The sequence below is a fragment of the Syngnathus typhle genome, linkage group LG11 (genome assembly GCF_033458585.1).
Source record: "Syngnathus typhle isolate RoL2023-S1 ecotype Sweden linkage group LG11, RoL_Styp_1.0, whole genome shotgun sequence".
NCBI classification, from domain to species: domain Eukaryota; kingdom Metazoa; phylum Chordata; class Actinopteri; order Syngnathiformes; family Syngnathidae; genus Syngnathus; species Syngnathus typhle.
In genome coordinates this window covers 3498382-3517006 of record NC_083748.1, presented here as the reverse complement: position 1 = coordinate 3517006, position 18625 = coordinate 3498382, and the positions used below count along the sequence as shown (strand labels likewise).

General features: G+C 40.8%; 2 protein-coding genes across 5 annotated transcripts in view; both read left to right on the top strand.

Annotated features, from left to right (window-relative positions):
* The first annotated feature begins 1506 nt into the window (after nt 1-1506).
* Nucleotides 1507-4795, top strand: LOC133162626 (inhibin beta B chain). The gene is made up of 2 exons (XM_061291948.1): nt 1507-2140; nt 2654-4795. Exons 1-2 carry the CDS (start codon nt 1792-1794, stop codon nt 3418-3420), a joined length of 1116 nt encoding a protein of 371 aa, XP_061147932.1. The 5' UTR covers nt 1507-1791; the 3' UTR covers nt 3421-4795.
* Nucleotides 4796-11346: 6551 nt separating this feature from the next.
* gli1 (GLI family zinc finger 1) overlaps nt 11347-18625 on the top strand; it is a 34138-nt gene continuing 26859 nt past the window's right edge. For all 4 annotated transcript variants that reach the window (XM_061291629.1, XM_061291630.1, XM_061291631.1 and 1 more), the window contains exon 1: nt 11347-11689. The gene's annotated coding sequence lies outside the window, so the exon portion shown is untranslated. The remainder of the gene's footprint in view (nt 11690-18625) is intronic.

Sequence of the window (18625 nt, the reverse complement as noted above, 5' to 3'; positions counted from 1 at the left end):
GGAGCTAAACGTTTGACTCCGGAAGTGCTCGAAGCGTCCATTCAGTGAACAGAAAGTCGTACAGCCACGGAAGTACACCGTGTTCAGGGGCTCTGAACATTGAAGTAATGACTTTGGTTCTGAGTCCAGAGTGTCTAGGTCAGGCTACTGATTTCAAAAGTTACGGTCAAAACAAGTGCTCCACATGGAAACAAGAGAGATGTGTGCAGTACCAGCTCGCAGAGAGCGCACTCCCGAAATGGTTGACGTTCATAACATTCTCATCCTGGCTGTTGCTTATCTTTATTGTTTTCTTATTGGTTGTCTTTAATGGTTTCTTAACTTCAGTTTGGCTGCACCGGCACCATACAGTGAGAGTAATGGTGTTATATTCTATTTCATGCACGTTTTTCTGTGCAGCACTTTATTACAGTTGCGGTTGATTTTGTTTATATAAACAAATTTGAGATTAGCATTAAAAAAAGGCCGTGCAAGTCTCTGCACACTTGGACCTGCAGGCAAAGTGAAACTGCAACTGGCTCGATTTAAATCAGATGCTTTGATCATACACTTCGTTAAGACTTGAATAAACGAGAGCTGTCAGAAAGGCAATTTATGGTATTTCATTTACGGTAACGTGAAGAGTTTGATGCTGTCATGTTTTATTGCGAGGCTTGAGACTGGCTACCTGAAGTTATCACACCTCCACCAGTGCTACGAAGAGTGCATTGATGGTGGCTGGTTATTGTGAAGTGTGCTGCTGCTATCTGGTGGTTGGGGTATAAAGCGTACTTGTGTTTCAAATTTTGCTTGTATCTCAAGCCTTGATACCTTATTGATGTTTGAAAGGAAATCACTGTAAAGACACTTAGACCTTCTATGTTACTGTATTTTTATATCACATTTGGCGAAGATCTCGAGGCAGTTTTTTTTTGTGTATAATAATAGGGTTGTCGTTGCACATATTTACCACACGGTGGCAGCCACGCACTTCACTCATATCTTACCCAACACTTGTACAGGGCACGAATATTTAAAACTATCGTACCGTCAAACTTTTTCACCACACTTTTATCAAAACCATCCGAGTTTTAGTGAGCATATTATGACTCTATAATTTACTAAAACATTATTCATGCTAGTAATGTACGTGAAAACACACAGAAAGCGTCCCAAGGTAATTAAGTTTTTTTTTTTTATTGTAGCAAATTACATTCAATTAACAGTTCAACAATTGAACGATTCGACATAACAGCTAAACGTAGACACATTTTAAACAAATGTAAGCCAGTATATTGTATTTAATGTTGCCATTTATGATTAGATATTGCCACTTGACTGGATGTTGATACTGGGTGAAAGGGCATCCCAGAATTCAACTTTGACCGACTTTGCACGTTTTCTGTGCATTTAAGTGCGGCCGCACGGTTCACCCCAAGTGTGAGGGGCCACTCGCTTTTGCTCTGTGTACCTTTCCTAAACAGGACCTGCACGCTCGTACTTGTATATTCTCGGTCATTGACAATCACTCCACCTTGCCTTGCCTGCATGCTTGCTTGTGAGTACGTGCTGCGTCTGCAGATGCGCTGCCAGCAAAGTTCGTCTCACGGTGCCCCGGTGCGCTCATTGGTGCGTCCCTCCAACGTGTCACCACTTTTGTTGGATTACCCCACAGCAGATATCCTCACCACCAGACCAGGACACCGTGGCATCACTGAACTCTCCAGCTGCAGAGCAGGACCTCAAACTTACAACAGAGGAAGACTTTTTTCCCGTTATTCGTTTTAACGCACAAGTTGATTTGACAGTCAAATGGCTCAGGTCTCCTCATTGCGCGCGTTTCTCTTTTTCACCCCGTTGCTCTGGGAGGGTCTCTGGGTAGGCGGTAGCCCCTCGGGTTGCGCGTCCTGCGGGCCCCGGCCCCTGCAGGGGAGGGACGCGGAGGAGAGGCTGATGGTGGAGATGGCAAAGCAGCAACTTTTGGACAAGCTGCACCTGAAAGAGAGACCGAGGATCTCTCAGACTGTACCCCGAGCGGCGCTGCTCACTGCGCTTCGCAAATTGCACTCGGGGCGCGTCAAGCAGGACGGCACCCTCGAACTAGACAACAATGCGCAATTCAAAGACCATGGCTATGAAATAGTCAGCTTTGCCGATAGAAGTAAGTGTTCGAAGTGGGCTTTACACAATTTATGAAAGAACTTTTACATGGCGTTCTGGTAAATGCCATTGCGCAAAAACGATGAATCATCAGGATTCTTTGTGCTCTGCTTGTCTGTTCAGGTTGGCAGGAAATTAGGTGAAAGGGCAGGATAAATTGCCTCATCACATTCAGCATTTATTAGCTAGTTTCTCGTCACTACTATTTATATATATTTACATATTACTCTTTAGCTGCTATCCCAGACAGCATGCCTACTCACACTAGTGAATGTATGGATGGATGGGTGGACAAGACAACAAAACAGCAACACTGATGGACGTACAGTCCGATATGAACAGATAGATGGATTGAAAGACAATCATGCATAGCCTAACATATGGAATGGTCGCTGTTTCTATTATGTATCCTTAGCTGGATCAGGCGTGATCAGATGTAAATAGGACGTATATGCGGTCGTTGTGTTTCATTGACATTTCCTTACTTTGTGTGTCTACTGTGTTTGACCAACAGTTGAAAGTGGAGATGGAGACGAGTCAAATGTCAGCCTTACCTTCCAGTTCATGCAAGAACATGGCCACAGCGTCCAGGTGCTGCAGGCCTCCCTTTGGATCTATGTCCGTTCCTCCAAGTCGCCCTTCCAAGTGCCAGCTCAAGTCTTCCTCACCCCAGATGGTGGCGAGTCAAATAGGACCTTAGTGATCGAAAAGATGCTGGAGGTCCAGGAGAGTAACTGGCACACCTTCCCCATAAGCCGCACCCTGCAGGCCTTCCTTGACGGCGGCCAGAAGCGACTCCATCTGCAGGTGAGCTGTGATGAAAATGGGAGAAATCTTTGCTCCCTGGAAAACTCTTCCAACACCTCGTATCAGCCCTTCCTGGTAGCCCAGGTGCGTCACCGTGATGATGCCGCCAGACACTTGCGCAGAAAGCGTTCACTGCGGTGCGGCAATGACATCACCGTTTGCTGCAAAAAAGAATTGTACATCAAGTTTAAGGACATCCAGTGGCACGACTGGATCATCGCGCCAGAAGGCTACCACATGAACTACTGCGTGGGGCAGTGCCCCCAGCATCTAGCCGGATCCCCCGGCATCGCCTCGTCCTTCCACGCCACCGTCTTGAGCCAGCTAAAGGTTAACGGCATCAACACGGCTGCGTCTTCGTGTTGCGTCCCCACCGAGCGGCAGCCTCTGTCCATGGTGTACTTCAACTCTCAGCACAGTATCATCAAAACCGACGTGCCTGACATGATCGTGGAGTCCTGTGGATGCACATAAGAGTTTGTAGCCTTGCGTAAGATTTTTTTTTTTTTTTTATGCTGCAGTCCTAGAGTATTGTATGTCAAGCACAGATGGCCAAAATGGCCAATTACATGCATTTGTAGGCAAAATATTGGCTCAAATAATATTATTTTCTAAGTTGAAAGATGACAAATTACAGGCACATATGCAACAAAATGCATCAAAAATTGCACCAAAGAGATTCTTTTGCCATGATATGGATTTTTTTTTGACAGTTGGTGATTGCGATATTATATTTTTTAATTAATCAGCAGATTAATTAAAAAATATATATAATAAATAATTTTGAGGGTCTCCAGCAACAATAGAAATATGAAAAATATGGATTACAGGCAAAATAACAGGCAATATATCGTAACGTGTTACTTCAGAAACAAATCCAACAAACGTTTTTTTCTTGTTGATTTTAAAATACCAATTAAATCGGTTGTCGGTTTATTAGTCAGTTAACCAAAGTCAAAGTAACCAAAGTCAAAAGCTATTTTTTCCGCTCAATTTGTAACAGACACAACTGAGTGACTTTGGGGGCATTATGAGTGAGCGCCCCACCAAAAGGTTTGACGCAGCACTTCAACTGTATTGTTGTCACAAGCAATATTTGCAGATTGACAAAACAGTCAGCATGTGAACTCAAGGTCAGGATCTGGCAAATATTGGGACACGATTGCCTCAGTGGTCAGGTAATGTGAAGGTCTGTGCGGCAGGTGGGTCAAATGGACATGTTGTATTTTATGTTGGCGCATTTTGTTGCCAAAGTCCAAAGTTTTCTGGTGTGATGTATAATTAGAAGCTTTCCAGCAAAAGGCTGTTTGTTAATCATTCCACCGGAGACTTGACATCATCCCGATTGCACCACAGGTGCTCCACTTGCTGTGCCTTGTGTTTGGGGTGCATTCAAAATGCCAGTATGCAAATGTATGGTTATAAAATTACTCAAAAAGGCCAGTGTAACATGTTGACACGATGCATCACATTGTAAACCGCAAACCTGAAATGGTATTAATATTTTTCTTTAGCTACAATTAATAGGACATACATCTATTGCCTACAAAGCTGCACTTGGGTTGTTATTTTACTCTTTAATGCAAAGATTTTTTGGGGGAGCTGGGGATTATTATTATTATTAATATTATTATAAGCATCTTGTTGCCATCATACCATAATAAGCACTTTATCACCCTGAGACAATTGTGCTCGAAAATGATGTTCAGCATAACCAAACTGAGAATTGTTTTTTATACATGGTGTTATATTTTCTTGAATGAATCCTTGTCAGATTTTTGTTCTTAATGATGGCATCGCAGTTTCCATGTACTGTATGAATCGTTTTGTAAATAAAAGAACAAATGCATCTATGCTGTTTTTCTTTTATATTGCATCCAGAATTCCATTATATTCAAAGGTTCATTTGCCTAATAATAGAATTGACCAAGTCATTCTTAACGCTCTTAAAAAATACATTAGCTAGAAAAACAGTCAAACAAATAAACAAACAAAATTACGCAAGAATGTATATATACTATATTTGAATCCACAAGCTTTAAGCAGACATGCAATCAAACATGGCGCTGCTAGCCAGCATGCTACTTGTCATGTTACCCGTCTGTAAGGCAAAGGGTGTGTTTGCTCATACAAACAGTCGAAGTGGCTTTATGCACTGTCTGTGTTTGGTGTGTCAACAGTTTCACATTCCCTTGGCATGCGCTTATTTTCATTTCGCTATGAAGGTACGTAAATGATTATCACTTCATGTGATGCAACTCAGGATACATTACAACATCCAGGCCATGTGCAGCGTCTCGTCTCTGCACACCAGTTCAAGAGCCAAATTATAATATACAATTTTTTTTTTACCCATGACGTTTGCCTGCATTGTACTGCTCAATATCTAAAGTGCGTTGCAAAGCAGAGGAGAAGAAGGAATTTATTCTAAGGGTTTAGCAATACCTCTCTAACCTTTTTTTTCTGTATGAAAAGGTCAACTTTTTACAATTTTTCTGGACTCTATTACCTACTCGTTTCGTAAAATATTTATATACCGTAATTTTCGGACTATAAGTCGCGGGCTTTTTTCATAGTTTGGGTGGGGGGGGGCGACTTATACTCAGGAGCGATTTATTGTCCGAAAATTACGGTATACGTCAATGTAGTAGTCTGTCTCCAGCATTGATGCCACCAATGGAAAGCAGATAACTGACCCACTCTGGGAAAAACTGAAAGCCTACTGACTCACTGATATACTGACACACTGACCTAGTGTTGCCCACTAAAACCCTAATCCTTCACTTCACGCAATCCCACAAAATCTTCTTTATGGAGGCTTAATAAGGTGTGACTGGCCTCATCCTCTTGTAGCGTCACAGCAGGGTAACTTGGGAGGATACTTTCCCATGCACCCTTCTCTTGACCAGTCAATGTTGAACCGCACTAACATAATGCAAGCTAATTGAATTAGGTCAAGGTTAAACTGTCAACAAAAGAAAAATCATTGAGTGCCTGAGAAATTCTGCAACAGAGGAAAACATTTCATACTCATAGACTTCACATATTTTGTAGACATTTTCATTCTGGTAAAAATTTTCTTGTGACGTTTCTACCCATAAACAAAATCGCACGTCTATTGTATGTATCAGGATGAATTGAATTGAACAGGAAGTCGGCCATTTTGGTTTCAATCGACAATATTGGGCAAGATACGATGTTATGAAGATTTCAAAATCAGAACAGTCAAATTGCACCAATTCAAGATATTTTTTTGACGTTAATTACTACCTTCCCTTTAGCCAGGATTTAAAAAGCACAAAATCTGTAGATATAACGCGAAAAGGTGAATTTGTGAAGAGAAACTGGTTGACTGTCCAATCAAATGAGCACTGTACCATACACCGATTTGCGATGACAACCAATGTAGTCAATGTTCACGATGGAGGAAGCCCTTCGAATAACTTTTAAATCCACAGGGTAATCCTATTAGGACAGACCCAGTTACCGTTATAGCTCTACGTTACATCATGCCTGCTTTAACAACAACAGTAGACTTCTCCATGAACTCCGATAGCTTTCTTTTTGCCTTCATGTCATAGGTCAGGAGTTCTCTGGGGTCAGAGAAAATCTTTCCCCTGTACGGAGTTTGTGAATCTCCCAAAAGTACACCAATCCCCGTGAGGATGTTTGATTTCACTATATTTAACTTTATTGAACTCTATTTATCTTGGATTAAAACAAACTTTTGTTTTTTGTTTTTGTTCCACAGCTGGCTGCTTTTATCTAAAAGTGAATGCTGATGTAATGGCTGCTGTGCTAATGTAATGTAGATAAAAGGGCAAGTAGTGTTGACAAATAGGCTACACATAATTTGGTAATCTGGGTCATAATTACTACAAAGTGTAAGACAATTAAAACAACGCCTGCTTGCTTAACTGTAATCATCCATGATTGATCCCAATTAGTCAACTGAACAAGGACAGCTCTGTTGTTCCATTAACTCTAAAGAAGAAAATAAATACAAATATCTGTTTAAAGAACAGCGTGACTAATAAAGGCCAAAAATGACTCTCGTATTGTACTAAAATAACAAAAACATATATGAACAATAAACATAAAAAAAATATAGTTATGGCAAAATTAGATTTTTATTTGAAGGTAAACTTCTGGCCCTCTGGAAAATATAGTTGTGACTCCTGGTGTAAATAAATAGTACACTATAATATCGCAGCTATATATGGCCCAAATAAGATCCCAGAGTAAAAAAAAAAGGATGTTACAATATCTTATGTAATCCAAAATCAGGTATAAACTGAGCATTGTCTACAAAATAAATATATCAATTGTGCATAGACCATTAAATGTCATGAACTAGTTAATGGAGAGCGTGAATGTAAAATAATCCAGCATCCCCAGAGAGCACAAGGTGATGGAATTAGTTCAGTTTGTGCTGTTCCACCCTCGCCTTCAGGCATTATGTCGGAAGTTCCTGTTCCTGCGGAGGACCTAATTCTGTCCAAGACTAAACACCAAACACTTAATTAGGTTATTCTACACCAGCCGACCTCACTTTCTAACACTCGCTTTATCACTCATTGACACTGTGCCAAGTGTTACATCAATTAGAAGATGGCACACAAATCCTCAGCAAGTGGCTAAATGGATGGACGGTAGCAGCTTGTTTAACCATAGATCATTTATTCTACCTGATCTTAATGCAAAATGGTTTCATAAAACAATGAACAGGTGGACTCTATTTCGTCTTATGTGGTGGATATGTACACACTGTCATTAAAGGCACTTTGAGTCCAGTCAAATAGCAAAAATAAAGGGAAATAATATGTGCAAATATAGATCATTTTCGTTTGTAACTTGTGTTTTATTGTTTATCTTCTCAAGTATAAACTCTATTATCATATGTCCTACCTACATGAAACTTTTGTATGTAAATTGTACAGTACTGGAAATGCATGACGTTTGCGTTGGTTGTATTTCTGTTATTGAGCATTGCTTCCCTCTAGTGGCAGTACCTCAAACACACACCTATTTCAAGTATTTCCAGTTGCTGCTGCACCGAAAGACTACATCATTCCTCCCATAACCCCAACCCCTCGTTCTTTCTGCACAAACGGACGGACGGACGGACAGACAGACAGACAGACAATAGCCTACATAATTGAAAAAAAATGAAAAAAGTAGAAAATCAATGAGTCTTACATGTATTTAATTCTTAGAAAAATGTTGATAAATTGAAGTGACGTGCCGCAAGCTTCTGCACTCGCCATAAACAGATGCTACAGAGTATGGAGTAAAAGACAGGATCCTTTTTCCTTTAACGATTAAAAATTATGTTGCATCTTATTTAAGTAAGAGTATTTGATGAATATACAATATGGCAAATCCAACACTAAAATAAGACTAATTAATTAATTTTTAATTAATTAATTTATTTATTAATTAATTTAGTAAATCAATATAAATCAAACTCTTGGAAATAAATTATTAGCATAATTATACTACAAGTATAATTACACATTATTATTATTATTAATATTATTATTAGACATGCCTTAGTATTCAATACAATAAAAGTCCAATTTAATCAGATTGTGCAGGTGTGCCTAATGTTGTGGCCAGTAACAGCAGATAAACTTGGAAATCAGCGCAATTTCTGACTGAAATGCTCCAGCGCAACCATTGGTAAAACAATGTCTGTCGGACAAACAAATGCATGCACCTCTAAAGCATTTTTGCATTGATTTCTATGTAATCGCTGTGTGTCCAACTCTTACCTGCAGTTGCAAGTCTTCTCGAGCTGCATGTGAGCAAAAGACAAAGAGTGAGAGTGCAACCTTATATATGAGCCACTGTCACTGCAGGACCTGAGCCAATGGGGATGAAGAAAACGTGAGCTAGTGACCATCTGCAATGGAAAAACAAATCTCCCTAAAAGATTCTGCTGGATTTTGCTGCATGTGGGAATAGTGTGCAGGTGTCGTGCGATTTAGCAACAGATGCTTCCTCCCACCTCTTAGAATGGATGAGATCAGCATCTTCACCCTTGAACATCTTGCATCCTGATGAAACAACCTTCCTTTTACTTTCTATATGATGAATGGAGCCACAAATGAAATAGCAAAACACAGCTACTATCTTTGGACGGGTCTAGTATCTGGATTTGCCCACTCACCTTTAATCCCCTCCATTGACAAATGGGTGCGGGATTTTACGCACCGGCATATGGCTCCGACATCTGCGGGCCAATTTAGGGGCCAAGAACTCTCGGCTTTGGAGGCTATAAGGGGGACTTAAAGCCCCGAGACTCTCATTGACAAAATGTTACTGCTGGACTTTTGTCTTCATCCAGGTCACCAACTGTTCAACCACTCTCTGCTTTGACTGGTCTTTTCTTTTTCTATAGCCACCTATTAGGCTAGTATCTTCTTTTCTTATGTGTTATAGGGGCTATAATATTGTCAATGTTATGAAATGATCTTAAAAGTTAAACCAAAAACATCTCCAGCTTTTGTTTTTATAAAAAAATCTATCAAAATAATCAGAAATGTGACAAAGATATATGCAATTTACAAGTGATTCCATTTTGAAAGGATAAATGAGTGGAAAGATAGACAATCATCATATGTGGCTTCCAACCACCACTGGGGAGCTACAAAACATTTCGGAGGCTGTGTGACAAGCTTCGGCCAGCAAATAATGAAAAACGCTTTTTATGAGCGAAGCATGGGATCCAGTTATTGAGGAATTGAAATTATATCCAATGGCCACGCAGCAGATAGAGAGAGTGAGAGAGAGGGAGGAAATCAAAGCCAAAAGAAACAAATACCGTAATTTTCCATGTATAATACGCCCCCATGCATAATACGCACCCTAAAAATGGCATGTCGATTCTGGAAAAAAGCCTGTACCCATGTATAATACGCACCCAAATTTTGACTCTTACTTACGTCCGTAAACGTAAAATTATTTCAGAAAAAAGATCATCTTTGGGAACAACCGGATGTTATTCTGACGGTCAGTATCACTGCGCATGCGCTAGCATACTCAATAGCGAAGAGATGTTTCGGATTTGTGTAGGGTACATTGTGACAGCAAACGAGCAGGTGATCGAGCAAGCGTCTGATACGAGAGCATTGTGTTCGTACGGAGCGTGTTTGAAGTGAACAGCAGAGAAGAAAGGAACAAGGCAAAGTGTTGTGAAATAAAATATTACCTGTAATACGCATTTAGGTAGAGAACTGAAGTCTCGCTCTTTATATAGCTGACGTGTCTTTTGGCATCCGTTCTGCGCATCTGTAATGGCGGCCTCCGTATGATATCCGGTTTGCGATGGAGATTAAAAAACAAACAATATTTGACAATAACACACCATCAAGGATTGCACCATCGCATCAAACGATCTGTTGTCAATTATGAATTTTACTGACTAAGTGTGTTGGGCAGGATGGCTGAATGTGATGCGCGATTGACAACAAACAAGAAGAAAGGTGATTTCAAGTTCTATTTAAGGAGATTTTCTTCAAAAATTGTTGTACCCATGCATAATGCGCACCCCAGATTTTAGGACAATAAATTAGTTCAATTTTGCGCATTATGCATGCAAAATCACGGTAGTTACATGAGTGGCCGGACGCCACAATAGGGCGATATGAGGGTAAATTTCCATGCTTTTCCAACAACAACAGTTCGCAGCGCAGTTTAAAGTTCCACATTTCGAAAAGAATGCCTTTACTATTCATTTTAATGGAGACAGTTGGCTTGATGTGGAATTAATTTGAGTTACAAATGTGGTCACGGAACGAATTAAACTCTTAAATCAAGGCACCGCTGTAAGCACAATGACCTAAAACAATCCAGTCGGACACTGTCAAAAATTAGAATTGCTGATTCAGATCCAATTGGTTCTAATTTGACTGTGAACATGTGCACTGTATCTAATATTGTGACACGCGCGCGCGCACGAACGCACGTAATCCAGTCCGGATTTTGCGGTTAATTCAAAGCAACGTGTGCAGCATCCATCCACATATGCAGTCAACCACACACGCTGAATTTACTTTAGAAAACACACAACACACTCACATATTCAAAATGACTTATGACAACAACTGACGACGTGCTGGAGTTGATTTATTGACATGCATTTCTCATTTTTTTCTCAGTCGTCAAATTTATTTGGAAGTTGTGTGTGTGTTTTGTTTCTAAATATTTTACAAGCGCACATTCGAACTCTTGGAAGAGAAACGCAGAGAAGCAGCATCGTCTTGTATGTCTTTTTCTTTTCTTTTTTTTCTTTTTGCGCCAAGAAAAACAAAAAGTGAACTTCCTGTTTCGGGGTGGTCCGCAGACTGAAGGCATGGAAGGAGAGTGGGAGGGGAGGGAGGGAAAGGGAGACAGAGAGAGAAGGGGGTGCATTACGCATTACTCGTTTGGAGGGGCCGAGCGAGGCAACTTGCGGGACTCCCTTGTTGCTGCCGAACATGGGCCGCCAACGTTGTTGCTTCCACTTGGGAAGCCGAACGACAACGCTGGCCTAAAAAAAAGAAAGAAAGAACGCACGAAAGAAGAAGAGCGAAAGTTTGAACAAAGACGATACAAGAGGATACATCGCGCGCGCCTGCGTGCGTGCGTGCGTGCGTGCGTGGGACAAACAATCCGGATTTCTCGCATCCGAGAACACGATAGGAAAAGTGGAACTTGGGAAGCTCTTCCAAGGATTTTGACAAGTTTGATGCCGGCTGAGGTAAGTAGTGCGAGTTTTTTTTTTTTTTTGCATCATTTCTTCATATGATGGAGTGCTGCCCTTTTTGGGGTGGGGGTACATCAGTGTGTGTTTGTCTGTCTGTGTGTGTCCAACAGCTGTTTCTTGTAACCTGAAATACTTGAGGTGCCAATATCATTCCCAAATGTGACCCCCCCCCCCCCCTTTAAAAAAAAAAAAAAAAACACCACTCCTGCCTGCCAGAAGATGTGCACAACTTCTCGGTTGAGGCCTGAGGGTTTTTAATCTAATCTGTGAACAGATTAGGACACTCTTCGCCTGTCCAAGAGCGTCAACAACGGACTCAATAGAACACTAATTTATTTACCACAAAAGTGCTAAACACACACGCCCAAACGTATGGGCTGGATAACTCAATTGGTTTGCGTTCAAATAAAAAGGAAACGCATTCGAGGTGCACATTTCCACAGCGTAGTCCGTTTTGGTCCCCCATAATAAATAATGGTTTAGGGTTTTGAGGTTTTGTGTTTTCGACAACTTTCGAGTACCTCAAAAGTGAAAGAACAAAACTTTTAACATCATGACAGCCATAAAAGTGTGAGAAGTTAATGGCTGTTTATGTCAAAACAGCAATGCACTCAGATTTCATTTAATTTATGAAGATGCTTTTTTCATATTCGTCACAGCCACGCAACATTAAAAAATATTGAACCGATGATTATTACAAAATGTCTAAACAATGACGCACTCTCTTAATTTGAGTCACTGATGTACTATGACTAATTGTGGCTTTATATGTTTTGTACAATGTTAGATTTCCCCCATAGCGAAATCATTTTTTTTTTTCTAAAAATGTGCAAAAGTAAGTTAAATTAGCATTGGAGTGACAGTTGTGTAATATGCCTGACCTTTTGGAAATACAAAGTGTCATTTGAATTTGGACTCCCCAAGAAGCCAAAGAAAAACTAGTTCATCGCTTTTGTGCAAAATCAATCCAACCACAATTTTTGCTAAAATGTCAAAACAATAAATTTCAATACTCAACCTTAACGTGTACAACAAAGACATACGGTAATATTCATGATGGAGGTTTGAAGTTTGACATTTGGTGCAATTTAAGAGCCATCCAAGGCCAACGTAAAATATTTGAAACAGTCATAAAACTATAAAAGCAAGTTAACCACCATCACAATAAAATGTCAAAACAATAAGCTCACCCATAACGTCAATGACACGGTGGGCGCACATTAAGAGCCAGTTGGGATGCGTTCCATTCTTTTGCTGTGTTTGTCATTCCAACCATATTGCACAAAGCAGCCACAACTGAGCCTATGCTTGTATAGTTATGTGAAAAATGAAATAGATGTTATCAATTACCACTGACAAACGAAGTAATATTCATGCTTGGTGCTTTACTGTGAGGTCAAATGAGTGCCTCGGCGCCACAGGTCGGAGAACACTGATCAAATGATTACTCTCCTGAATAAAAGGTGTAATTGTAGTCATATATGATGCACATAGATGTCTCATAATTCATATGCAATATGGATAGATGAGTGATTATTATGTGATTATTAGTATCCACCTGATTATAATTGTACATGCCCCCGCTGTAATACGATTGGCTGCTGCAGGGACACATTTCATTGGTTGCCTGAAACTCAAGTGTGAATCATGATGTGTCGGCGTAACCATGCGCGCTGCCATCTTGGCTTAGGGCTCATGAAGAAAAAACAAAGAAAGAGTTTTTGTAAACGGACCCAACGGAACACAGACAAACTGAACTGAAACTGTCAAACTGATTGGTTCGGATGATTTTCAAAAACAGTTCCACCCCTAATATATATGTATCAATAAATTCTATCTACAAAGTAAGTTGGAACTGAAATAGCAAGACTAGCAGTATCACTTATGACAAAGTGAATTTGTTAATAATAATCACCAGCATTGTTTTCATTGACGTCTAATGTAACAATATAAGTTGACTTTTTTGTCCTCCTCCTTCAAGGTTGACGGGGGGAAGTTTAAGGGACAGTATGAAGGGTGCACTTGTCCTTTGACCACATGTGAAAAGCTCAGCGGGAGGGGGGGGGGGGTGTCTTCCTCGTGCCCCCCCTCCCCCCCCCCTCCTTTATCAAGCGCTTTAAGGCCAACGGGCTCCTAAATGGGAACTTGTCCTAAACAAATAGAGCACACACGGGAAGGGGTCGTCTTCCCATTAGGAGAAAGATGCCTCCACTCGGCTTTTATCAGACACCAAGATAAGTTGCTTATCAGCATACAGAGGGTTCACGTGCGCGTGTAAGGTAGAGGAAGTTATCACCCAAGGTGTATGGATCACGTGACACGGGAGGCAGAGAGCAACTGTGTGTTTTTCCTCCAGATTCCATTCTGGTCCAAAACATGTATCACGTGACGCCAGCAATCGTGCACCCCCCCTCTAACATGCTTCTTCGTTCAACCTTCCAAAGAGGGAGTGAGAGACTAAGGAGGGGGAGGGAGAGAGAGTGAGACCACCCTCACTGGGATCACAGCCCCTCAATCAGGCCCTTTCACACCCTGTGAACCTGAAACAATCAGGCTTTAATAGCAGCTGTCTGTCTGTTCCAAGAAGTATGCCCGGACAGAAGCGAGGAGGCGATAACGACGATGCTCGGGATGCTCCACAAGCTTGCCTTTATTCCCATCAGCTCACCGTCATTGGAACGGAGAAGGTAGTTTTCAACAGAGGTGTACACATTGTTACATTCTTGCAGATCCTGTGGCGTAAATTCAAAGATTTTAAATACATTATCTCGTGGAACTCATGTTTTCGTGATCTCAAATGCATACTAAAATAAAGTCTACGTCAGGAAAAAATGTAAATTTCGTTAATCTGCTCTAGACGTCCCAAAATATTTACAAAAGATATTTTTTGGAGAAATAACTAGTTTCATATGCATAAAAACACACTTTTTGGAGAAATAACTTGTTTCATATGCAGAAAAACACACTTTTCAGATCTTATTAAAATTTGCTCTATTCTACTCTCCCCGTAGTAGCCCTCTTCATGTATGATGTTGGATTAGGAATTTGGATGTACGTAGAAAACTTGGGAAACTTGGAAATACAGACTGACATGAGGCAAAGCTAGATGTTGATTGTATCTTATTCCAGTACATGTGCTGCTATTATTTAAGCATTCGCCTCAAGCACAGTTTGAATGTGTGTGGGCGTGCATGTTAACTGCTGGTGTGTGTCTGAGGTTGATATTATACAGTGCATCAAGTCCATATATTTTAAAGCAGACTCCAGGTGGCACGTTCCTCAGAGTTGTTTGGATTTGGCAGCGAAACATGCGTTAGGAGCGTTTATTTCTTCCTTTCCACAGGATTGGATTTCAGTCTGCATTGAATCACAGCAATGTGCTTTACAAGAATTTATATTGTACACCCCAAAAATTAAGCCGTCTAAACAAAAAAAAGTGAAGGATATACTGTAGCAAATTTTTAGCCACACAGTCACCATATTTCAAATCATTTTGTATTTGTGGGTTGAAATAAGACCATTAAGAAATTTACAAAATGCTGGCGCAGGTAGACTAACGGAGGCTGCTCGCTCACATCGCGCGTGTCTCGCCACGGACATTGCCGGCCAACAAGCGTGTTATCTGAGAGGAGATAACTTTATTGACTTGGCAGCGTTCCTCGACATGCTGTGTTCCTCTTTTAATGTACACGTGGTATCACGTTAGCACTCCGTGACGCAGGCATTTGGGATGTGCATGAGGACGTCTGCTGCTGTCACTATTATATGACAATCTTTTCCTTTTGAAATGAATCAAAATACATGAATCCATTCCAGCCTTCTAGTAGTCGTTTTTTTTTTTTTTTGCAAAGGACAAAGAATATATGACAGAGTACGACTATATCGTTTGTGTGCATGTGTTGCTGCAGCGTTTGTGTTCCATCCATTATCTAACGGGTTATTTTTCCACATAGATGTTATTTAGTCTCAGCATTAAGCAGAAAGAAAGGCTAGGATATGGTTGTGATTCATTTGAATGTAATTTAATACAAAAATCTTGTATTTGTTTGGTTTGACATTAAACCTATAAACTGAAAGATTTACATATCTGCCCCTCCACATCTTTGCATCGAAATACTTTGCCTTTCCCAAAATTATTTTAATAAAAAAAGGTTATATTATCTGTGCGGATACATTTTTGTTCAATTGAAAAAGATGGAGTTTTAAAAATATTTATACAATTTTGTCAATGTTTTTCCTGATATTCATCACTTACTTTTTGCATGGAAATAGGCAACATTGCAATAATTCGATTTTTTAGAAAGTTCAATTTATTTCTTACTGTAAACATGTTTGAAAAATATATTTTTTTAACATTTTCTCCTTACCCTTTTCTACTTAAATCTGACTGCCTCATCATTTTGACTTAATGTCCTCTTTTTAATTCATCTAATAAGTGGTGTGCCTGCCTGACGCCACACCGAGTAGATCCGATGCCATAACAGGAAATCTTGGCACGCATGATTTATGACCGCCATCACTGATACACCCACACGTCACCGAGCCACAGGTCAAGCGTCCTCAGATTTATGAGAACAACGCGTTTGCACCGACGCCCGTTCTGCAGACTTTCGCCTGCCTCAAGGCTCCACGAGGAATGTCACGGATGCGCCGTGATGATTCCAGGGAAAACTCGACACCTTGATGATGTGCCAACAATTTAAGATGCTCGTTGAGGTTAAGGTTGATGGCCATGCCTCAGATTTCTTTTGACTTGAATTAATATAGGATTCCGGAAAGGACTTGAATTATTTACATCCAATTTGGGGAAATTTCAATGGAAGGGAAACCACTTGAATGAGATGTCAACGTCCTAAACTGAAAATGGGTGGAAGTCTATTATAACAAGACGTAGTATATAAGTCTTCAAGGGGAAGTCAAACCCCACATTTTGTCTGTAATAATAATAATAATAATATGTCCTGTGCAGCCCAACTAGTCGAAACACAATATTTCGATTTGTGTGTTTTTTGTGGAATTGAAATTAAACAGGCAAAATCCACCTGTTTTTATCCATCACAGATGGGTGGCCATTTTGTCACTTGCAGTGGACTGAAAATGACATCACAGTTGCCACTCTCACTTCACAACCAGTCACAGCTCAGCGGTTTTCTGAAGCGGAGCCTGATTGGTTGTGACCCAAGACCAGGCAACTGTGATGTCATTTTCAGTTGACAGCAACTAGCAAAATGGCCGCCCTCTGAGATGAATAAAAACTTGTACATTTTGCTGATTAACTCATCTTCCACAAATGCAATATCAATCAGAATGCCATGTTTAGACTAGTGGGGGCACATACAACATATTATTTTCAAGAAAGTTTCAAGGAACGTGTCAAATTGAACAGGAAGTTGCCCAGATGAATCCCAACCAGATGTCGGCACAAGAAAAAAAAATTTCAAGTGTAAAGAAATGCTATCATTGGCTCTGTATGAGACAAAACTTTCCATTTGTATTAAACGTGGTATGTTTTGGAAAGGGAAGAAGCATTTGACAGTGAGAGTGAGATACATGTTGTTTTAAATGTGCAGCCGCTCCAGTGTACGCCCATGGGCTGCTGTTGCTGCTGCTTCTTGGGTGGGCTGCAGGGAGGGAGCAAAGGAGGGAGGGAAGCTTGACGCCGGAGCCAAAAAGCAGGGGGAAAGTTGCCGACTGCTGGCCCGGCTGCTCGGGGAGCTCGGCTGCTTTTTTTCCCCCGCTGGAACACATTTCCAAGTCAAGCGTTCCTGGCCCGGGCCAGCTCCGCCTGACCGCCGCACATTTGGCTTGGCTTTCTGACGCTTGTTGACCAAACATGTTTTTCCGCTGTTGTTTTACACTATCGCTCCCTTTCCTCCCTCGTTATATCTTTCACAGTTAGCGTTTGGCTGCCTGATTTGTACTGGGAAAAAAATGAGAAAAGATCAGAACTTAGATCAGATAGTACATCTTTGTGGCTCCTCTCCATTTTGTTTATTTTGAACCCTCATCTAGACTTGATGACAAGAAGATGACAAATAGCGACAACAATGGGAGATAGAATCAACTTCATAACACAAGGAACATTGGAAAGCTAATGTATTGGTGAACATTTTTTGATCACAAGTAACAAATATGGCAGATTTCAATGTCAATCGCTCACAAGCGGAAAAAACAACAACAAAAAAACACTATTTCCTACTCCTCGCAGTCCGCCATCTTGTGCGTCTGGCTGCTAATTGACTCTGAAGGTATTACGGTTATTGAGAGGCTTGTAAAGCACGCGGCCTTTATTTACAAGAGAAGGAATAAAAAGGCCAAAGTGAGCCAAGCACTGGCGCTGACCCCACTGTAAGTGATCACGGCAAAACGAATGAGGGTGTCCCTTTGGAGTGGAAAGTGGGGGGAGGCACTGGAGGGGACATCTGGTCCTGTTTGCAGAAAACTGCAGACCACTCCCCGATTACATAATTGGGCCTATTAATTACACCGAGGAGGGCCCTCATTTCCTGTTTGCCAAATATGCCAGTAAAGAAGTCTTCTTCATTTCATGACATGTGCTTAAACATAAAACATGGCCTCCTGTGGCTTTAAAAAAAAAAAAAAAAAGAGCACACACATCAAATATATCTACACCCCACTCTGGTACATAGCTGTGGAGGATTGGGCTTATTAGTCCCCATCTTGGGGAGTTGTGGTTGCAAAAGTGTGCACACCCTCTTACAAATGGAAATTTAGATCAGAATTAACCAATCACATTCAAAATTGCCACCAATAACCCCAAATTTATTTGAGCTGTTTTGAACCGGTCTTTGTGGCGTTGTAGTTGGCCGCACACAAAGCTTTCCCGCGGGAAATTTCTGCAGGAATACGGCGTACATGTTGTGACTGGATGGACACAGGTGTGACGGCCGCGGTGGGTTTCACACTGCC